The sequence below is a fragment of the Lycium barbarum genome, chromosome 9 (assembly GCF_019175385.1).
Source record: "Lycium barbarum isolate Lr01 chromosome 9, ASM1917538v2, whole genome shotgun sequence".
NCBI lineage: Eukaryota > Viridiplantae > Streptophyta > Magnoliopsida > Solanales > Solanaceae > Lycium > Lycium barbarum.
The window spans coordinates 6,886,674-6,908,751 of record NC_083345.1 but is presented as its reverse complement, the minus strand read 5'-3'; the positions used below and the strand labels follow the sequence as shown (position 1 = coordinate 6,908,751).

Genomic DNA, 22,078 nt, shown 5'->3' with positions numbered 1-22,078 from the left:
GTCGCGAACAAACGGCGTTGGACAGAGTTTGAGACAGTTGCGCTTACTGAGGAGTGCAGTTCTAGAGTGAGGAGTAAAATCCCGCCAAAGTTGAAAGATCCGGGCAGCTTCACAATTTCAATTACGATTGGCAACATTGAGGTTGGGCTAGCATTGTGTGATTTGGGTGCTAGTATTAATCTGATGCCCACTTCTGTGTTCCGAACGTTGGGTTTGGGTGAGCCTAGGCCAACCACTATTACTTTGCAGTTGGTTGATCGCTCTCTTGCTTATCCTGATGGTATTATTGAGGACGTTCTTGTGAAGGTAGGCCCATTTATTCTGCCAGTTGATTTTGTGATACTTGATTATGAGGCGGATAAGAGTGTTCCTCTCATCATGGGGAGAGGCTTCCTGGCTACCGTTGATGCTGTGATCCGAGTGAGAGATGGAAAGATGTCCATGACAGTTAATGGGCAAGAAGCAACTTTCGATGTGTTTAAAGCCACCAGACTTCCAGCCCATTATGAGGAATTGAAGATGATTTCTGTGGTGGAACCTGAGCTTACAAATACCAAGTTGGATCACTTCCTAGCCTCGCGAGACCCTTTGGAGACATTTTTGGTATATGGGAAAGAGCTGATGATTGATGCAGAAGTGGAGGAGTGTCTTATCATTCTTGACACTTCATGTGCTTATCTACGAGCACATACACCGTTTGAGGAGCTGGACAAACCAGAGTCATGGAAGAAGCTGAAACTGTCTACTGAAGAGGCGTCCGTTCTTGAATTGAAGCCATTGCCTCCTCACCTTCGCTATGCTTTCTTGGGTAGTGGAGACACATTGCCCGTAATCCTCTCTGCGTATTTGAATGATGTACAGGTGGAACGAGTATTGCGAGTGCTAAGAGATCGAATCTGAGCCCTTGGGTGGTCGATAACTGATATTCGGGGTATTAGTAGCTCGTTTTGCATGCACAAAATTTTATTGGAGGAAGGCAGCAAACCCATTATTGAGTGTCAGAGGCGACTGAACCCGATCATGAAGGAGGTGGTAAAGAAAGAGGTAATCAAGTGGCTTGACAGCTGCATTATTTATCCTATATCGGACAGCAATTGGGTGAGTCCTGTACAATGTGTCCCGAAGAAAGGGGGCATAACTGTGGTGGAAAACGAAAAGAACGAATTGGTGCCTCAACGAACTGTCACGGGCTGGAGGATATGCATCGACTATCGCTAGTTGAACAATGCCACCAGAAAAGATCATTTCCCTTTACCCTTCATGGATCAGATGCTCGACAGATTGGCTGGGCACGATTATTACTGTTTTTTGGATGGTTATTCTGGTTACAACCAAATCATGATCGCGCCCGAGGATCAAGAAAAGACCACCTTCACATGCCCATATGGCACGTTTGCATTCCGGAGGATGCCTTTCAGTTTGTGCAATGCTCCAGGTACCTTTCAGCGATGCATGATGGCTATCTTCACCGATATGGTGGAAAATTATGTAGAAGTATTTATGGATGACTTCTCTGTTTTTGGAGATACTTTTGATGACTGTTTGAACCATCTGGACGCTGTGTTAGCTCGTTGTGAAGAAACAAACTTGGTACTTAACTGGGAAAAATGCCATTTCATGGTTCGCGAGGGAATTGTTCTTGGGCACAAGATATCGGGGCAAGGAATAGAGGTTGACAAGGCAAAGATTGAAGCAATTGAAAGATTGCCACCACCCGTTTCAGTTCGGGGAATGCGTAGTTTTCTTGGGCATGTTGGATTCTACCGACGGTTCATCAAAGATTTCTCTAAGGTTGCCAATCCACTGTGCAAGCTTTTAGAGAAGGGTGTGAAGTTTGTGTTCAATGAAGCCTGTCTGACGGCTTTTGACGAGCTGAAACGAAGGTTGGTATCTGCTCCTATTATCGTAGCACCTGATTGGTCTCTACCATTCATCCTAATGTGTGATGCAAGTGATTTTGCTGTGGGCGCTGTCCTTGGTCAGAAACGGGACAAAATCTTTCACCCAATTTATTACGCCAGCAATACACTTGATGCAGCCCAGATGAACTATACTGTCATAGAAAAGGAGTTATTGGCGGTTGTCTACGCCTTTGACAAATTCCGATCATACCTGGTGGGCACGAAGGCGATTGTCTACATTGATCACACGGCAGTTCGTTACTTGTTTGCAAAGAAGGATGCAAAGCCAAGGCTTATTCGTTGGGTGCTGCTGCTTCAAGAGTTCGACATCGAGATTTTAGACCGAAAGGGCACAGAAAATCAGGTGGCAGATCACTTATCGAGGTTAGAAGATCGGGAACATGTTGATGAAGCAGTGGGGATTAATGAGACTTTTCCGGACGAACAGTTTTTTGCTCTTAATTCAGTTGAGGTGACATGGTATGCAGACATGGTAAACTTTATAGTGAGTGAGATTTACCCTCCTGGTGCTAATCACGAGAAGAAGAAACGGATTCTGCATGACAGTCGTTTCTATGTGTGGGATGAGCCCTATCTTTATCGGGTTGGCACAGATCAGTTAATCAGAAGATGTGTTCCAGAGGAAGAGGTCCCAGCGATTCTTGAGAAGTGTCATTCATCACCCTATGGAGGACATCATGCTGGGGACAGAACAACTGCCAAGGTACTTTAGTCCGGATTCTACTGGCCAACTCTGTTCAAAGACGCTCATGAATTTGTGCGGTCATGTGATAGCTTCCAGAGAACCGGAAATATTTCCAAGCGTCATGAAATGCCTTTGAAAGGCATCATGGAAATCGAGTTGTTTGATGTGTGGGGTATTGACTTCATGGGGCCCTTTATACCATCCAAGGGAAATAAATACATATTGGTGGTTGTAGACTATGTTTCGAAGTGGGTGGAGGCCATTGCACTTCCCACCAATGATGCTAGTGTGGTGGCGCGATTTCTAAAAAAGAACATTTTTACGAGGTTTGGGACCCCGCGGGCCATCATCAGTGATCAAGGTACGCACTTCTGCAATCGGCTCTTCGATAAATTGCTGCTCAAGTATGGGGCGAAACATAAGATAGCGACTGCTTATCACCCTCAGACGAGTGGTCAAGTGGAGGTATCGAACAGGGAAATCAAGAGGATTTTGGAGAAGACTGTGAGTGTAAGTAGAAAAGAATGGTCATTGAAGCTTGATGACGCTCTGTGGGCATACAGAACAGCTTACAAAACTCCGATTGGTACATCCCCTTATAAGCTCGTTTTTGGAAAGGCATGTCATCTACCAGTCGAGCTTGAGCATAGAGCATATTGGACGATCAAGAAGCTGAATCTCGACATGGTTCAAGCTGGAGAGAAGAGACTGTTGCAGCTGCACGAGTTGGAGGAATTTCGCTATCATGCTTATGAAAACGCGAAAATGTATAAGGAGCGCACCAAAAGAATTCATGACAGGCGCATCCAATCTCGTGACTTTGAGCCGGGGCAGTTAGTATTGCTGTATAACTCCAGGCTGAAGATTTTTGGTGGAAAGCTGAAGAGCAAATGGTCCGGACCATTCGAGGTAGTTCGCGTGACTGCACATGGTGCTGTTGAGCTCAAAAGACCCCACTCAGATGAGACATTCTTGGCGAACGGACAGAGAGTGAAGCATTACTACGGGGAGGCCACTGACCGCGCCAAGACCACCATCGATCTAGAAGAATATTGAGGAGAGCCTGCGTCGTGCCGCGACGTTAAATCAGGCGCTATTCGGGAGGCAACCCGTGTGTAAAAAAAAAAGTGTCGTGCTACGACCCTAACTAAGGCGCTTAATGGGAGGCAACCCAACAATTTGTAAGATATAAGTCACGTTTGTTCATGTTGCAGGAATTGAGCGGAAACGGAGAAAACAGACAAAGTGCCCAGTGATTCGCGCAATAGACCCGCGATGCGGTCAAATCGCGCATCACAAACTCAGAAATGCCCAGTGATTTGCGCGATAGACCCGCGATGCGGACAGTTCGCGTGGAGTTCTGCAGTTTCGAGCGATTGACCCGCGATGCGGACTGATCGCGCGGGTCGACCCGGTTTGTATATTTCTTTTCACTAATATAGGGTATACACGGACCCTCCTCTCATTTTTCATTACACAACATTCCTCAACCATTCCCATTCCCCTTGAATACGGAAAAAAAATGCCCACCCCCCATTCCCTCTCTCACACAAACAACTTCAAATTGTAATCAATCCCACATCAACACCACAAGGTAAGTGTTCATCTTCTCTATTTTTCTCTCTCCTTGTTATTGTGTTGGTTATGTGTAGAGTAGGGATATGGGTATGGGCGAATTGAGGGCGGGGATTGGTATTGCTTGTGTAATAGGTGTGAATGTGGCTAGAATGTGACTCCCATTGCATAAGGGAGGGTTCTTCAACCCCCCATTGTTACTCAAAGTTAAGGGACGAATTTACGCCCGCAAAGTGTTCGACAAAAGTCCCAAACCAGGTTTTTGTGAATTTGTGAAGTCTTGAGTAACAATGGAACATTAACCGAGCTTAGGAACCCTTGTGAAATTCACCTCACCACCAAATTCGAATTGTGAGGGAGAATGGGAAGATAGCGATTGTTGTTTCTTCCCAAGCAACATGACAATCGTGTACCTTGTTTTTGTTTGCTAGGTCTTGTAGGAGTAGTAACTTCTTTTGATTTTTCTTTTCGCAATATAGTTTGAAGTAAGTGTGGGGTTGTTTCACGACCCCGGCATGACTAACCGAAACCTCTCGTTTGGTAATGCGTTGTTTTGCAGGCAAAATGGTTCACGGCAAATCCAAGGGCAAAGCTGTCGCCTCCTCCTCCCAAGGTACAAAACGAGGGCGAGCACAAAACCCGTCCAAAGAGAAAAAGGGACAAACATCCAGTAAAGGCAAGCACCCCGCGGTGGTTATTCCCCCAGCAACTAAATGGACAACCAACCCTCGTCTCGCGGGGAAGGAGCAGAGTGGTATGCGGGGTTTGACACCTGGAAAGGGTACTACCATGAGCGGGCAATCAGTCGAGCCCCTTTGAAGAGGAATTTTCGGGATATCCACGACCGTATAGTTGCCATGGGATGGACATCTGTATTCGAACAACCGGGGGCTGTGAACATCGATTTGGTCATGGAACTTTATGCTAGTGTACCAACCCGCCTGCCTAGAGAGTCTGTGCACTTTCGGTAAAATTGGGTGCCATTAACGGCATCAACCTTGTGCGGGGCAATTGGAGTCCTGGATGTGCCTGTCGAACCCTTACTAGAATTCATCAAAAGGCCGGATTATCGGGCTATCCGGGAAACGCTGTGTGGAGCCAACTCAAAAGCTCAATGGGCCCGATATTCAGGACCTATGCGGAAACACCGAAGTATGAGCATGAGCAACTTTTGTAGAGAGGCCCGAGTGTGGCTGCGCCTCCTAAATGCGAGAATAATGCCACTTGATCACTTCTCGGAAGTACAATGGGAGAGAGTGTGCATTGTGTACTTCCTGATGACAGGGCAGCCGGTAAACATAGGGTATTGGATGCTACAGGAAATCCGCCGAGTGCGGGCTAGGAAGTCGAAAAGGCTAAGTTATGGGAACACTCTCACTTCCTACCTAATGCGGCTCGACAGTGAGTTAGCGTACTCTACTGATAGAGTACTTGAGGCGCCCAATGAACCTCTTGATATCTCCAATGTCATGGCCCCAGCTAGCGTATCTGGACATCACTTGACCCCGGCGGAGGAGAGGTCTGCCCAGTCAACCGTACTAGCTCAGCTGTACTCGGGGATGATGGTTGCAAGTGAGCACTTTAATGTTGATCTCACCAGGGTCTTTATTAATAACCCACACACTCCACATTCTCGAGCGTTGGTGGGAGAGCTATCTTAGTTACCCGCGGATGAGGACGAGAACTCGGCTGATCGAGTAATGACCGCATTCGAAGAGGAGGAGGAGGCAGAGTCGCTGATGCAAGGCGACGACAATGAGGATGAAGAGGACGCCGAGCCAGATGAGGGCGCGACCGATGATGAGGACTTCCTTGATGAGGACGACTAGGCCCTAGTGGGCCCCAGGGAGTATTTCTTACCTCGCCTGTGCTTGATTTGTTTTCGAATTTACATGCATTGAGGGCAGTGCATACCTTTAAGTGTGGGGTGGGGAAATACGTCCCTGGTTTGTAACACCATGTTTTGAGGTTGCGGATGATGACTAGAATGCCGTAGGATTTTTTTTATAGGATTTTTTTAAAATTTTGCATCTTAGTGTCGAAAAAATCAAAAAGATTTTATTTTCTTTATTTGTCTTTGTTAACTTCTTAAGCCCCTCATTAGTAGACATTCATCATCCACCCCCTTTGGTTTTCTTATGGCCTCGGTTCTTTCCCGAGGGGGGGCCTTTGAACCGGGCGTAGGTAGATTTTTCTTTTAGTCATAGGAAGGGTTGTTCCTGATGATGGGTGGATGACAACCTGCTTGAGGGAAAATCAGTCCGTAGGCTAGGTACATTCAAATGCTAGGTGCACGGGATAGGTAAAGTCTTGGCATGTGAGCGATCTTGAAATGTTTTGTGAAAGCATGCCGTGAAACTGTATTACTTTTCTTGGAAGCACTCGAAAATGGTTTTTGTGGTGACTCGTATGACCCACTTGGCATTGTTGATTTTCATTGTGTTTAATTGTTTCGAGGGACAACCGGATCCCTCTCGCGTTGATTATGTGCCATGTGTGAGTAAGGTTTCATTTTTGAATCCATGTTTGGTATTGACATCTAGAACTTGCCCTGTGTGTTCACAAAGCGAAATAAAGTTTGGTTGAGCCTAGAAGGTCATAGAGGCGTTTCTTTGATTAGTCACTAAAAAGCCTAGAAAGCTATCCTACCAGCGTGCAAATAACACCCTAGTTAACCCCTTTGAGCCTTTAGCCTTTTCTTTGATAGCAGTTAATTAGCCTTACCCCTTTGTTCTATAGCACTCAATATTTGATCCAAAACACTCCAGAGGCACTTTAATCAAATTACATGCATAATGGGAGTTGGGAGGCGAAAAGAGGGGAAATGGTTGTTAACTGTAATCTAGGAAGACAATGGGAGCACCGAATGAACAGAACTAATTCACGTGTTAGTTGAAAAAAAAAGTGTAGCGAAAAAATTTTCCTTCTAACTTGTGTGATTTTAAAAAGAGTGGTGCTTAAACAAAGAAAATAGGGTGAATTGGGAGAAATTTAAAGGTTAGTTGGTGTTGAATAAGGGCTAATAAAGAAATAGTGCAAGAATGACGAATGTATAAGTATTAAAGTGCTTAGGGAGGTTAGTCACTATTATCCAAATAATTCCTACCCGTCCCGTAGCCTACATTACAACCCTCGAAGTCCTACTTGATTCTAGGCTCGTCTGACTTGTATTAGTAGAGTGGTTACACTACGGGCAAGCATATGGTATGTCGTACATTACATGTGACGTTCTTTGTGAGAGTGAGTGAATTTATTGATTTCAGGTCCATTGAGTTAAACATATGATTCTTGATGAGATATGGACTATTTTGTTATGGTGAGGGCACATAATTAGCAATAGAGTGGTGAAGTGTTGATTTCTTGATCATAAGGTGACCTATATGCGTTAAAGTGGTGTCGTTGAGTCAACTATTTTGAAATTTGAAATGTCTTCTTTGAAAAGAGGTACTTGTTGCTGAAACTGAGGCTTTTAAAACCTTTGGCATGGGGTAAGTAAGTACCACTGTCAACCTTTGGCATGGCTTACTACCACTGTCAACCGGTTCCAACCGGTAACCGGTTAGGAAACCGGCCGGTTCCGGTTCCAAAACCAGAACCGCCTAACCGGTTCCGGTTTAACCGGTTCCGGTTAACCGGTTTGAAGGTCCAAACCGGAACCGGTCCGGTTTGGACTCGTTAAATTTTTTTTTTTTTTTTTTTTTTTTGTATTATATATATATATTATAGTATTTATTTGTATATTGTAGGTATATTTACATATGTTATACAATTTTATAATTAAAGTTTAAATATTTACTGACTAACAGCCTAACAGCAAGTCAGCAATACAGAATAATGCTTTTCATACACATATATATGTATAACTTACATATACTATAATATATATACTATATATACTTATATATATGTATAACTTAATATATATACTAAATATATGTATAACTTAATATATATACTATATATATGTACTATATACTATATATAGGATAGCTTAATAGATATATAGGTATAACTTAATATATATACTATATATACATATCTACTATATATACAATATATACTATATATATTTATATAATATATATACTTATATACTATATATACTTATATATGTGTATAACTTAATATATATACTATATATACTTATATATATGTATAACTTAATATATATACTATATATACTTATATATATGTATAACTTAATATATATACTATATATATGTACTATATACTATATATAGGATAGCTTAATAGATATATAGGTATAACTTAATATATATACTATATATACATATCTACTATATATACAATATATACTATATATATTTATATAATATATATACTTATATACTATATATACTTATATATGTGTATAACTTAATATATATACTATATATACTTACTATATATACTTACTTATTATATATACTATATATACTTACTTATATACTATATATACTATATATACTTACTTATATACTATATATACTTACTTATATACTATATATACTATTTTTTCTATATATACTTAAAATATACTAAGAATATACTATATATACTATATATACTATTTTTTCTATATATACTATTTTTTCTATATATACTTATATACTATATATACTATTTTTTCTATATATACTATTTTTTCTATATATACTTATATACTATATATACTATTTTTTCTATATATACTATTTTTTCTATATATACTTATATACTATATATACTATTTTTTCTATATATACTATATATACTTATATATGTTTAAGTATACTATATAACTTAAGTATATTCTTAGTATATTTTAGGTATATTCCTAACTTAATAAAAGTAAAAATATAAACACAAATAAATAGAAGAAAGCTCAATGAGCCATATATTTTATTCATTCTTGGATAACATTTATTTGCAAGTTGTATTTTTTTTAACTTGCAAATAATACATGAGTTATACAAAAATAGTAGAATAATAAAATCACCAATTTTGAACCATTTCGTTAATTTCCCCCACATCATATTCGGTCATGGAAATATCTTCAAAGTCTTCCATTTGGTCCGGTCCACTAGCTATCAAATCTTCAATTTCTTCGTCTTCGCCTTGCTCCGCTTCTGAGTTTTGGTTGCGTCGCTCCGATCTAATCCAATCTCGAATGCACACTAGTACTTGCAAGCTAAAGCCGGATAATGAATGTCTATGGTCTCCAATTTGCTGTCTTCCTTGGCTAAATGCGCTCTCCGAAGCCACGGTTGATACTTGAACCGTAAGGATATCTCGAGCCATTCTTGAAAGTATCGGATAGCTTGCCTTGTACTTCTTCCACCATGCTAAGACGTCCACCTCATCCAGTTGGCTGATATCCACATTTGGCTGCATCAAATAAAAGTTAAATTCATCAAAGTTTGCAGTAGAAGAAGATATAGGCTGTGAATGTAAAACTTTTAAACCCGACAAGCCCTTTTTGCTACTATGAGAAGTAGTAGGGCGTGGAGCAACTGGTGTAGCACGTTCTTCCAAACTAGAATAATGAGTAAAAACTCTTCTAAACTCATCATCAATAGCGAGATCGGCTTCAGCTAAAGATGGTTGAACTCCCTCTTCAATTTCTAAAAATGTATAAATTTGACTAACCAAATTTTTAGTATAAGACACTTTTAAACAAGGATTTAAAAGAGAACCCAATATAAATAAAGTTGGGATGGGAAAAAAATACTTCTTAAATTTGATTATCATTTCAAAAATAGCCACTTGATAATCGGGTTTATATTTATACTCTTGTAAAACTCTAGCTATTTCCGCTAAGTAGGCTAAAATTCCGGTTACCGTGGGATAGAATTGTCTAGAAAAAGCAATAGTTGCATAATAAAAATTTTCTAAGAGTTCAATACATTCTTTAACATCTTCCCAATGCCTATAAGTTAACCAATCCTCACTATCAATATTATATTTGTTGTGAACTTGTTGTATGGGAATCCTATACTCATATGCTTGTTGTAGCATAATGTAAGTGTAGTTCCACCTAGTCTCAATTTCTACTTGAATTTTCCTAGGTCTAAGGTTATTTTCCACACAAGCATTCTTAAAATCTCTAATTCTTCCCCTATTAGCATTACAAAAAAGAAACGCAACAGCATTTCTAACTTTTTGAACAGAATCATCAAAATGCATAAGACCATCTTTAACAATTAAATTTAAAATGTGACAACTACATCTTACATGAAAAATATTTCTTAGAGGAGGGTTTATTTCTCTTTTTAAAAGATCAATTGCCTTTGTATTATTAGAAGCATTATCTAAAGCAATACAAAGTGTTTTTCTATAAATGTTAAAAAATCTCATTATAGTAGACATTGAATCGGCTAAAAATTTTCCATCGTGACGACCTTTTCCTTCGTCGTATAAAAAAGCTATAATTCTTTTTTGCATAACCCAGTTGTCATCAACCCAATGACATGTAATAGCAAAGAAATCTAAATGGTTAATACTAAGACCCAAATCAGCGGTAAGACAAACATTACAATTTAAAGAATTAAATACATGACGCAAATAAAATCTATATTTTTTAAACAAATCTATAACATCGGCTCTACAAGTACTTCTAGGAATACCCTCAAATAACGGGTTATAACAACGTTGAATGTAAGTAACAAACCCTAAACCCGAGGGAAAGGAAAATGGTAAACAATCATAAGCTACCATTTTAGCTACTTCTACGCGTTCTTTTTTCTTGTCATACTTAAAATTTCTACCAGTTCGTGGGTCTATCGTCATTTGAATCCCCCCCACATTTGAACCCGTTTGCTCTCCCCAAACATCCATATGTTTGGTTCTCATATGAGCATTTAGTGTACCCGTTCCACCATCCTTACCAGTTCCTTGCTTAAAACTAAATACTTGTCCACATAGGGTACATGTAACTGATTGATTTTCCCTATCCTTAGTCATAAATTTCCAAACTTTAGCTGTTGGCCTACGAGTTCTAGGCGGTTTGTCTTGTGTATGTGATTGTGCAGGACCTGTATCTCCTATAGGATTTTCGGGGGGTTGTGTTTCATCATCATCATCATCATCTAAGTCTTCATTAAAAGTGACGGTAAAATGTTGTTGCATTGCCTCATGACCTAAAAGTGGATTATTTCCACCAACATCAATACCTAAATTAGGTGTTTCTTCCACAAATGTTTCCTCATTAAGCGCACCCCTAACAGTACGACTACTACTACCGGCACCACGTCTTAATCTCTTTGACATTATTAAATAGAAATAATTTAAATCACAATAAAATAAATTACAACAAATTAAATTGCTAGAATTAAATTGCGTAAATTAAATTTCAAAAAATAAATTGCTAGAATTAAATTGCGTAAATTAAATTTCGAAAAATAAATTGCTAGAATTAAATTGCAAAAATTAAAGATAGAGTTGGAACGAAGGTACCAAATTGCCGGAATAATTTCCAACAAAGCGAAGGCGGCTAGAATTGCAAATCCACCAAAGCTACTTCGGATTGTTGCAAAATCACCAACTCCACCAACAATATTATAATTGCAAAATTAATAATTGAAAGTTCAAACTATAATAAGACTTTGTGGCTAATTATTGCAAAGTAACTATAATTGAGAGATTGAGATTTGAGAGAAAGATGAAGAAGAGTGAATTGAAATGAAAATGAAGAACGGTTTATATAGGGGTGGGGGAGGGGTTAAAGTGTTAAAAAAAAAAATTTGGGGGCCAAAAATTAAGAAAATGACCGTTTGGCAACGGCCATTTTTGCAAATGGACCGTTGCCAACGGTCCATTACCGAGGCCCAAGTCCAACGGCTCTTTTCTTTTTTTTTTTTTTTTTTTTTTATTTTAACCGGTTTAACCGGTTTAACCGGTCCGGTTCCGGTTAAACCGGTTTAACCGGTTCCGGTTAAGAAAAATTTGGAACCGGACCGGTTAACTAATATCCGGTTAACCGGAACCGGTTAACCGGTTATACCGGTTCCGGTTTAACCGGTCCGGTTACCGGTTAAAACCGATTACACGGAACCGGTTGACAGGCATACATCAAGTACAAAATACCATTTTCTAATTTCGAAGTAAATTTAAATTACTGCAGTTGCAACGATAAAGCTCGACATTAAGGGTGCGTTCAGAATGGGGAAAACATTTTTTGGGAAATGTTTTCCAATTTCTTAATGTTCATTTAGTTAAAAAATTTGAAAATATTTTTTTTAGAAAAATAAGTTCCTCAAAAATGGGGAAAAATGATTTCCCTAATAAAAGTAGGGAAAACAAATCCACAAGTGCATTTCACCAACCATCCTACCACCACCCAACCCACCCCTAACCACTCCCACCACCCCACCCCACCACACCACCCCACATTCCACACACCTCCAACCCCCCCCACCCCCCCCCCCCCCCCCACCCCCCAAAAAAAATTAATTTTGTTTTGAAAAAACAAGTTTTTTTAAAAAACAAAAATTGCACCACCCACGCCCCACCCCCAACTACCAAACCCAAACCACTCCTGCAACCTATGCACCACCCACCCAAAAAACCCCAACCACTCCCACAACCACCATCCCACCCACCACCCCTACCCCCCACACACACCCCACCCCTCAACCCCCCTCCCAAAAAAAAAAAGATTAATTTTGTTTTGAAAAAAAAGTTTTGATTTATTTTTTATTTTTTTGGTTTTTTGCACCACCCATCCCCCACCCCCAACTACCGAACCCCAACCATTCCGCCAAACACTAAAATTACAAATATACAAGTGTAAACTGTAAAGAATAACCAAAGCAATACAAAGAAACTAATGTTGTCTTATAGTAAATTCACCAGCTCTTATCTGAAATTACCTTTCTAGCATAAGTCTGATTTCTTTTGTTTGCACCAGCTTCTTTGTCATCCATTACCCCTCTCCTCCTATCATTGATAGCATGAAGATGAGCACGGGTTGGTGCAGCTTTACCGGAAGACGCAGAAACAGCAAGCTGACTAATTGAGCCCCAGCGTTCTGCTGCCACCTGTAATTGTAAAAGTTAGAAAGTGACTGCAGTAGAAGTGCAAGACAACTACTCAAATGCCAACCTCATCAAGCTTCCGTCCTTCACGATCTGCTTGTTCTTGAGCTCGTCTCAAGGCTTTAAGCCTCCAACTTGCACCTCCATCACCAACAGCAGTTGTAGACAGAAGTTGGCTGCCACCACTCTTTGTTCCTTCTGGATCATCAGGATAACCACTTCCGCCATCCTTCAAATATGGGTTCAATTCTCTAGGATTTACTTTTGCCACCTAAAACAAGAAGCATACAGATGCCAATCTGGTCCAGTAAGTACATAACAATATCAAGCAGTGCCAGAATGGAACAGGAGTAGCAGCACTTGGTATAATAAAAGATTCAGGAGATTCAGTCACTATGCGTTCAAAATAGATCTCCTGATAAATCGGAATAAAGTCATAAGTAAAATTAACGGACAAACGGAAGAATCCCTGAAGACAGGATGAAAAGCAACTCATACCATGACGGATATTTCAATGTGAACAATATATGACATGGCAACTAGCTCTAGCTCTTGCATCGTTAACATGAACGATCTGATTAAAGCAAATTGCATATAAAACAAAGGCATAAGGCTTGATAAACAAGCCCGCAATATTGTCCCACAATATTGTCCCACAACGAACATGAGAAAATAAGTAAAAATTCACTTATTTTCCAAGGAAACATTTTTCAGGAAAACATTTTCCTCCATACCGGACACACCCTAAACCTTACATGCGTTTCTCTTCTACACTTCCATAATCTGCCGCGAGGCATTTACCCCAAAAAGATAATCAATCTACATTTCTAAGGTCAAATTCAACTAAAGTATATGACAATGATGCAAGTATAGTAATAGTATGAATATGACCAATCGCTTATTCCTTTACAAATACAACCTCCATCAACGTACTTTCAGCAAAAATAAGAAATTTATGCTGAGAATACAAGTACATACAACTAATGTTAGTCAATCAAAGTTGTTTAGTCCAGTCAAAAGGCCCCCAATCTCTTGCAAAACTTGCAACAGCTTCTCTTTGTGTGTCCACTGATTCACGTCTTTGACGCTGATGCATGTCCTCAGGTGGCAACTTCAGCATCCCTCTTACCACATTGAGGCCAAAACTGCTACTGAACTGTTTTTCATCGTCAATTACATGAACGAACCCCTTGTTTAAGCCAAATTCGACGTGGAAGTACGGAAAATCCTTTGGGATTGAAGCCCGCAACCCCTTTACACTTGTATCTATGAGCTTCTTAGCATTGTGTTGACTCCATTCATCTTCCGCTTCATCAATTGCCTACAGTGAATATTTGTTAGGAGCAAGTGTAGAAAAGAGCACTACTTCAATAAGACATGGCGACAAATTGGACATAGAAGAAAGGGAAAAGAACAAGTATGAGCTTGCATGGAAGTAATAACCATACGAGTATCTCTAGCAGTAAATGACTATCTTCCTTCGTTGCAAGAAACAAATCCTAAGCAACTTGATTCTGAAAATCCAACAGGTCTACTATCAAGAGCCAAAAGACAGTTCTATGTTTTCTTTCGCAAGGATACATGAGCATTAATTTAAAAAGAAAATATGCAATCGTGAGAAAATCAGTTTCCATATAAGCCTAGCACATCGTATGACCTTTTTACGACTGAGAAATCCCAATGGTCAGTGATAACGGTTCAAAACTCGATGAATAATGACCTGCCCCTCCCTCCTTCCCCACTTAAAAACCAGATTTTACTCTACAGCAGGGTTCAACCCCGTCACGCGTGCCTACCCCACATATCATGTGTTATGTCCTTACCAAAATCCTTGGAGCAAGTTACAAGTCTTAGCACATCCTATGATTTGTTAACCGTAGAAGACCAAGAAACGAGGCTTACTACCACTGCATCATAACAGCAATTCTTCAAAGTTCCTGACCAAATTCTAATCATATTTGACAAAAAGCCAACTGGTAACCCTTCAGATGTTTTATCAAAACTTACTTCATATCACATTTATGGAAGACTACGCAACATCATATTTTCTAAATTCCAACTCACTCCAAACTAGATTCGACAGCCAGTTGACAGAAAAAATAAAACGGACAACACATAGGATGGTTTTGCAAACCTTCTTAAAGTACAAGGGTGCTTGCTTTGCAACTTCTTTAGGCAACGGAATGCACTCTACCAAACAATGCCGCTTCTGCCGGGCCAAACTCATCACAGTCTCGAGGAAGACAACATCCTTCTCTTGCTTTGCAAACATCATAATGAGGCACTTCTTGAAGTTCCTAAACTCCTCCCAGACATTATCATCAAAAGATCTTGTAGCTGATTCATGCTGTTCCGAGAGAAAGCAATGGTCATTATAACAAAAACAGCAAAGAATATGGCAGCAAAGATAGGCACTATAACAATATTTTTTAATGTCCTGAAGTATCTAACGCAAAAGAAGATAATTGTTTTCTGATATAAATGATCTCTTCTTTTTATCGTTATAAGTCAAATTAGAAAACTTCTGTCAAATTAGAAAACTTCTGATATGAAAGATCTCTTGAAACACTAAAAAGCGGACAAATAAGGAATATGGAGCTCAGCATTGCTAATAAGACACTCCACCCAAGGAGATCTAGCACACTAAAGATTATTTCTTCGGAATCCAATCAATTGGTTGATTGTAAAGTTCAGAAGAAAGAACGAAAATATAACTTAATAGATATATGGCCAGAGAAGAGCTCAAAGTTACCTGCATTGTCAAGATGCAGCAATGACCTGGGGAAATCGGCCGCCATACTGGCAGTGATAAGTAAGTGAAGTTTGCAATGGCAACCACCAGGTGCTTTGGTCTTGTTGGATTCTCAAAGCAGAATTGGCATCTCTCCTGCTGAGTCAAAATGCGCCTTGCATGATTAGCAGTCTCAAGAGATCTTTTATTCTCCAAACCTCCTTTCTTCCGGGACTTTGTCCTCGGCCCATCATCATAATCATACTCATCATCTGCCTGACCATACGTAGTATACTTTTTGTTTTGCACTATCTTCTGAGCAAGATGCACATCCGCATCCTCTGATTTATTCTTTTGGCGAGCAGATAGGTCATGCATCACATATCTAAAAAAAATCAGAGCCAATACATTTAGTACGGGTAGGCATTGAAACAAAAAAATAAAAAAGGGACCATTTCCCAAGTCAAGCGAGCCCCAACTGAAAATGCAGATCCAAAAATACCTGCTTGTGCTCCCATCAATCTGTGGTCTACCCAACACATCATTAGCAGTTTGTTTAATTTCCATCTCCTCTGCTTCTTTCTGGAAAAAGAAAGTGAGACATTGTAAGTTGATCACAATCATGGAAACCTAAACAGTCAGCTCGAGGTAAGTGTCATTGAATCTTATAATAAAGCTCCCTACTTTACTTGCTTACAGAAACGGCAGCTGCTACCAAGGATATGTTTTAACTTCGTCGCTAACTTTTTGAAGAAAAAGGTAAGCAAGCAAGAAAAATAGAAGTCTGATAAAGCCATCAAATTAGAAAATTTACTAGCAAGAAAATAGATCCAGGATAGATGAATCATTTTGGCCACTACAATCAATAAATAAAGCACATAACACGTTACAAACTATTGATATGTTTTAAAAAGCCTGCAACATCAAAAATCAGTGATGTCACTTGAGAAGTTGAGATACACATGGTCTTGACTAACTGTCATGTTGTTTTGAATAATCCGCAAAAGAGAATGAATTTATTGCTCACCAGCAGTTTTTCCGCTTCATCATGCATCCCTTTCATTCGCAGCTGCATCACTTTTGCAGCTAACTGATTTGCAGTCAAGGCTGGTTTGGCATTTGTTGCATCTTCACTTGTTTTCTCAGATACCGGTAAATCTGGTTTTGATTCCAAGACCCCTGGCTTTAGATTAGAAGAATCACGAGCATGGTTGGAATCACCACTCTTTTCATGCATAAATTCACGCATAAAATTTCCGTCGTTGGAGAATTTATTTACACTAGAAATTGCAGTGGCAATAAGTCCCACGTCCTCATTGGATATTTTCTCTTTGCGCCATGAAAAAGAATCTTTAAGGTTGGGCACTCGCATTTTAGAACGACCAGGGGATGTCTCCTGCAAGCACATGCTTTATGAGACTACTAACACCAATAAAACACAAATCAAAAATAGCCAAATTGCTTCCTCTTTAATAAAGGGAACAGCAGAGCTTTCCTTTTGAACTTATAAGGAGTGAGGTCTGGTTCTCAGATATCAGAGTAATACATTGTTAAGAGAAAAAAAACCAACACTAATTTACTTCATCCAAAAAAAAAACCAACACTAATTTAACAAAACCTTGATATTCAAAAGTCATTCCGCCAAACACTAAAATTACAAATATACAAGTGTAAACTGTAAAGAATAACCAAAGCAATACAAAGAAACTAATGTTGTCTTATAGTAAATTCACCAGCTCTTATCTGAAATTACCTTTCTAGCATAAGTCTGATTTCTTTTGTTTGCACCAGCTTCTTTGTCATCCATTACCCCTCTCCTCCTATCATTGATAGCATGAAGATGAGCACGGGTTGGTGCAGCTTTACCGGAAGACGCAGAAACAGCAAGCTGACTAATTGAGCCCCAGCGTTCTGCTGCCACCTGTAATTGTAAAAGTTAGAAAGTGACTGCAGTAGAAGTGCAAGACAACTACTCAAATGCCAACCTCATCAAGCTTCCGTCCTTCACGATCTGCTTGTTCTTGAGCTCGTCTCAAGGCTTTAAGCCTCCAACTTGCACCTCCATCACCAACAGCAGTTGTAGACAGAAGTTGGCTGCCACCACTCTTTGTTCCTTCTGGATCATCAGGATAACCACTTCCGCCATCCTTCAAATATGGGTTCAATTCTCTAGGATTTACTTTTGCCACCTAAAACAAGAAGCATACAGATGCCAATCTGGTCCAGTAAGTACATAACAATATCAAGCAGTGCCAGAATGGAACAGGAGTAGCAGCACTTGGTATAATAAAAGATTCAGGAGATTCAGTCACTATGCGTTCAAAATAGATCTCCTGATAAATCGGAATAAAGTCATAAGTAAAATTAACGGACAAACGGAAGAATCCCTGAAGACAGGATGAAAAGCAACTCATAGCATGACGGATTTTTCAATGTGAACAATATATGACATGGCAACTAGCTCTAGCTCTTGCATTGTTAACATGAACGATCTGATTAAAGCAAATTGCATATAAAACAAAGGCATAAGGCTTGATAAACAAGCCCGCAATATTGTCCCACAATGAAACTATGAAAATGGAAAGAGATGAGCACCCAAAGTCGCACGAGATTATGAAATAAACTAGAAATATACCTCTTCAGCTGGAGTCTCCTCAGCTGAACAGTTAGAAGCTGGTTCAGGAATCTTATCCATGTTGTCTTTTGGCTGCAGCATCCAATCCAACCCCATTTCTCTTCTCACGAGTTCATGATCATTACGCGACTTAGATCCATCAAAGTTGTTATCTAAAAATTCCACAGAGAAAAATAACTCAGTAAATTACGCCCTTCAGTTCATTTTTGGGGAAGGGACTGTCCGCATTTACGTGGAGAATAACTCAATCTTATACGTACCCAGCAACTTATCTTGCAGTTCATCACCCTCGCTCCGCCTTCGTCTGTCTTTCTTACTTTTCTTCTTTTTCTCACTTTCAGACTCAGATGAAGAACTTGGACTTCTTGCTTTACTTTTTCCATCCTTGTTTCTTCTCTTCTTACTTGTCTTCCTACTACTGCTCTTTCTCTCATAATCAGAAGCATCCTCACTGTCACTTCCATCTGAATACGAGGACAAATCCTCATCTGAGGCATACCACTTCTTTTTCTTTGACCTCACTCTTATTTTTTCAAGGTCTTCATCATCTGAACTAGTGGAACGAGATTTTTTCTTTTTCTTTCTCTCCTTTTCCTTCTTATGACCAGATCTCCTCCTCTGTTTTCGAGAATCATCCGAGCTTTCATCCTTTGCCTAACACCAAATGGGCCACGAGCATCAGAGGCATTTATGACTTTTCTCATACACAACTAAAGAACCCAAGAAGAGAAAGGTTAAAGTTTTATCCACCCAAACCAAAAAAAAAAAGGTTTTTCCCACAAATTTCAAGAAAACAATCACATGAAAGGACAAAATTTATCTTAACACCAACACGACTCATGCTACTTTCTCACGATGAATTTCTACAGTTTGAAGAGAAAGTGTTAAGCTTACCTTTTCTACCGCTTCGCGTGGTATGAACTTCAATCCTGAAAGCATACTCTTGATTGTCTCGTAACACCAAGTCCGCTAGAATTTTACCTTTTCAAAACCCTAGAAATCAAGATCAAATAAACCACAAATTAGAGTGCGTGATTGCAGCAACAAAAGATTATCACTTATATTTTTTTAATAATCGAGAAATCCTCAAGGCCAATGAAGAATGGTTCGAAGCTTGATCCTAATTCAGAATACCTAATTTCCCATTACTAGCTAAGCTTAATCCCTAGTTTTTCATTGAAATTTTGAAACGGGAAAGGGTCAAAAATACCCCTGAATTATTCAAAATAGTTCTAATTTTACGTTTTTGGCTCAAAAGTGCCCTCGCAGTTATGGTTTTGGCTCAAAAAAATCCTCCAACTATCCAAATAGCTCAAAATGCCCTTCGCGTTGTGTTAGGGACTAAGGTATCTTACTTGTGAGAGAAAGAGATGATTAAATAAAAATCAAAAAATTACTGACAAAAAACATGCTATATAAATGGAGGTCGAGGTAAGAAATTTTAGATAAAACTGTTTTGGCAATTCACAATTTCACTTATGGGTGAATTCGCCGGAGAGAGGTTGATCAATAGACCCGCCCCTCTACCCTTCTTTACTTAAATATCATGCTTTTTTCTGCGGCACGGCGTGGTTCAAACCCGTGACGTGAGCCTAATAAATGATTATCAACTATATTACCCTGAATAAATTGAACTTTACTGCCAAACCATGGTCATCAGCCATAATAATCAGCAGACTGTATTATTCAAATCCTAAATCACCTATTCCCTCCGTTCCAATTAAATGTCTTACTTTTCTTTTTGGTATGTCCCAAAAAGAGTGTCTCTTTCTATATTTAGTAAGTTTTCCAATTCCAACATTCTACATGGCAAGTTTAAGACAACATGATTTAAAGGACTACACACATTTTTAATTTAAGACCAATAGATTCGAAAGTCTCATTTTGTTTCTTCCCAGTCAAACTAAGACACGTAAACTGAGATGGAGAGAGTAATATATTAGACATAAGAAAAAAAAAAGTTTCTTCTCATATTTTGTCTTTTATTTAGGTTCAACTATAAGAAGCGAGATACTATAATTTAGGTAAAATTGCTTGAGATTTATAGCTTCTATTACAAGAACTGAAAACTCACAAAATATTGTAATGCATATACTGATAATTTTGTATTTAAAAAAACAAAAAAAAAAATCTTTTGGAGCCAAATACACATGAAAGGAGCAGATTTGAGGATTAACAAAAATAAAACAACGCAACCTAATTCACAATTTCTAATTTCCCATTAATAGGTAAACTTAATTCCTAGTTTATCATTGAAATTTCGAAACGGGAAAGGGTCAAAAACACCTCTGAACTATTCAAAATAGCTAAAATTTACCCTCCATTACGTTTTTGGCTCAAAAATGCCCTCCAACTATCCAAATAGTTCAAAATACCCTTCGCGTCATGTTAAGGTTTTTTACTCGTGTGAGGAAGAGATGATTAACTAAAAATAGAAAATTTTAAGCCAAAAAATATGATATATAAATCAAGGTAGAGATAAGAAATTGGAGATAAAACTATTTTCACAATTCACAATTTTATTCCGGCACTCCAATTTTACTTGAGATTTTGGAAATAAAATTTTGGAGCCAAATACACATGAAAAGAGGTTAACAAAAATAAAGCAATGCAACCTAATACAAAATTCCTAATTTCCCAATTCCTATTACAAGGTAAACTTAATTAGTTCCTATATTTTTCATTGAAATTAGGGACTAAAGTTTTTACTCGTGAGAGGAAGAGATGATTAAATAAAAATCAAAAAGTTAATGACAAGAAACATGCTATACAAATCAAGATAGAGCTAAAAAAAATTAGATACCTGTTTTGGCAATTCACAATTTCACTTACGAGTGAATGAGCGGTGGTAATTCGATTGAGCTGGGCGGAGGACAAATCGGCGATCATGTTGGTATAATGGGATTGATTTAGTTGGGCTTAATGCAAATTCTTTGCACCGCCTTAGTTGGTTCAGATTGCATTTGGATGGGCTGCTCGCTCTTTCGGCCCACTAAATAAAATGGGCTCTCAATGTTAATGGATTTGCTCTCCTCTGAGTGTCTGAACGGACAGGAAATGACGCGCGGTGTCCTCGAAAGCTTCCGGTCTTGAATTTTTCTCGCTTAATAAAATGAGCTTATTAGTAGTCGCATTATTGCAATATAATTTCTTGTGCTCCGATTTCTGTTATTTGATTATCCTGTTTTATCTGTGCCGCTTGCATTATTTCATTTCCATATCTCTTTGAATCTCTTATCCGAATCTCTTAACCTTATCTGACTTCTTTTTATGCTTTTATTGAGCCGAGGGTCTTTCGGAAACAGTCGTCCTACCTTGGTAGGAGTAAGGTCTGCGTACACTCTACCCTCTCCAGACCCCACGATGTGGGATTTCACTGGGTTGTTGTTGTTGTTGTAATAAAATGAGCTTAACTTGAAAAAAAAAATCACTCGGAAGAACTTTTTCCGTGCATCTGGCATAAATCTAGCTTTTATTGTAAAGGTCTTTTTGCTGTAAAGATTATTTTCTTCAAGG

The 22,078-nt window shown here is 38.9% G+C and overlaps 2 protein-coding genes across 4 annotated transcripts; both read right to left on the bottom strand.

Moving 5' to 3' along the window:
• Window positions 1–9,035: 9,035 nt before the first annotated feature.
• On the bottom strand, window positions 9,036–13,754 carry LOC132611587 (uncharacterized). Its single transcript, XM_060325997.1, has 5 exons — window positions 13,695–13,754; window positions 13,543–13,611; window positions 13,264–13,467; window positions 13,032–13,199; window positions 9,036–9,549 (listed from the first exon to the last, which is right to left on the bottom strand). The coding sequence occupies exons 1-5, from the start codon at window positions 13,752–13,754 to the stop codon at window positions 9,157–9,159; spliced, it is 894 nt and encodes a 297-aa protein (XP_060181980.1). The 3' UTR covers window positions 9,036–9,156.
• LOC132609096 (uncharacterized) lies at window positions 13,268–21,518 on the bottom strand. 3 transcript variants are annotated; one of them, XM_060322939.1, is made up of 12 exons: window positions 21,366–21,518; window positions 19,457–19,555; window positions 18,823–19,216; window positions 18,563–18,714; window positions 17,913–18,116; window positions 17,681–17,848; window positions 16,955–17,323; window positions 16,430–16,509; window positions 15,949–16,312; window positions 15,331–15,543; window positions 14,175–14,517; window positions 13,268–13,467 (listed from the first exon to the last, which is right to left on the bottom strand). In XM_060322939.1, the coding sequence occupies exons 2-11, from the start codon at window positions 19,499–19,501 to the stop codon at window positions 14,191–14,193; spliced, it is 2,316 nt and encodes a 771-aa protein (XP_060178922.1). In that variant the 5' UTR covers window positions 19,502–19,555; window positions 21,366–21,518; the 3' UTR covers window positions 13,268–13,467; window positions 14,175–14,190. The 3 variants fall into 3 exon arrangements, with proteins under 3 accessions (XP_060178922.1, XP_060178920.1, XP_060178921.1); XM_060322937.1 differs by lacking the exon at window positions 13,268–13,467 and having other exon boundaries at window positions 14,065–14,517; XM_060322938.1 differs by lacking the exons at window positions 13,268–13,467; window positions 21,366–21,518 and adding an exon at window positions 20,016–20,049 and having other exon boundaries at window positions 14,065–14,517; window positions 19,457–19,557.
• Window positions 21,519–22,078: the final 560 nt, after the last annotated feature.

Excerpts from the sequence above, each read along its gene's own strand:
- LOC132611587 (XM_060325997.1), bottom strand. The coding sequence starts at position 13,754 with ATGCAAGAGCTAGAGCTAGTTGCCATGTCATATATTGTTCACATTGAA. Across the intron at positions 13,612-13,694 it reads ACATTGAAATATCCGTCATG|GAGATCTATTTTGAACGCAT; the intron begins GTATGAGTTGCT and ends CCGATTTATCAG. Across the intron at positions 13,200-13,263 it reads AAGGACGGAAGCTTGATGAG|GTGGCAGCAGAACGCTGGGG; the intron begins GTTGGCATTTGA and ends TTACAATTACAG.
- LOC132609096 (XM_060322939.1), bottom strand. The coding sequence starts at position 19,501 with ATGCTTTCAGGATTGAAGTTCATACCACGCGAAGCGGTAGAAAAG. Across the intron at positions 18,715-18,822 it reads ACTGCAAGATAAGTTGCTGG|ATAACAACTTTGATGGATCT; the intron begins GTACGTATAAGA and ends TGGAATTTTTAG. Across the intron at positions 17,324-17,680 it reads ATCAGACTTATGCTAGAAAG|GAGACATCCCCTGGTCGTTC; the intron begins GTAATTTCAGAT and ends ATGTGCTTGCAG.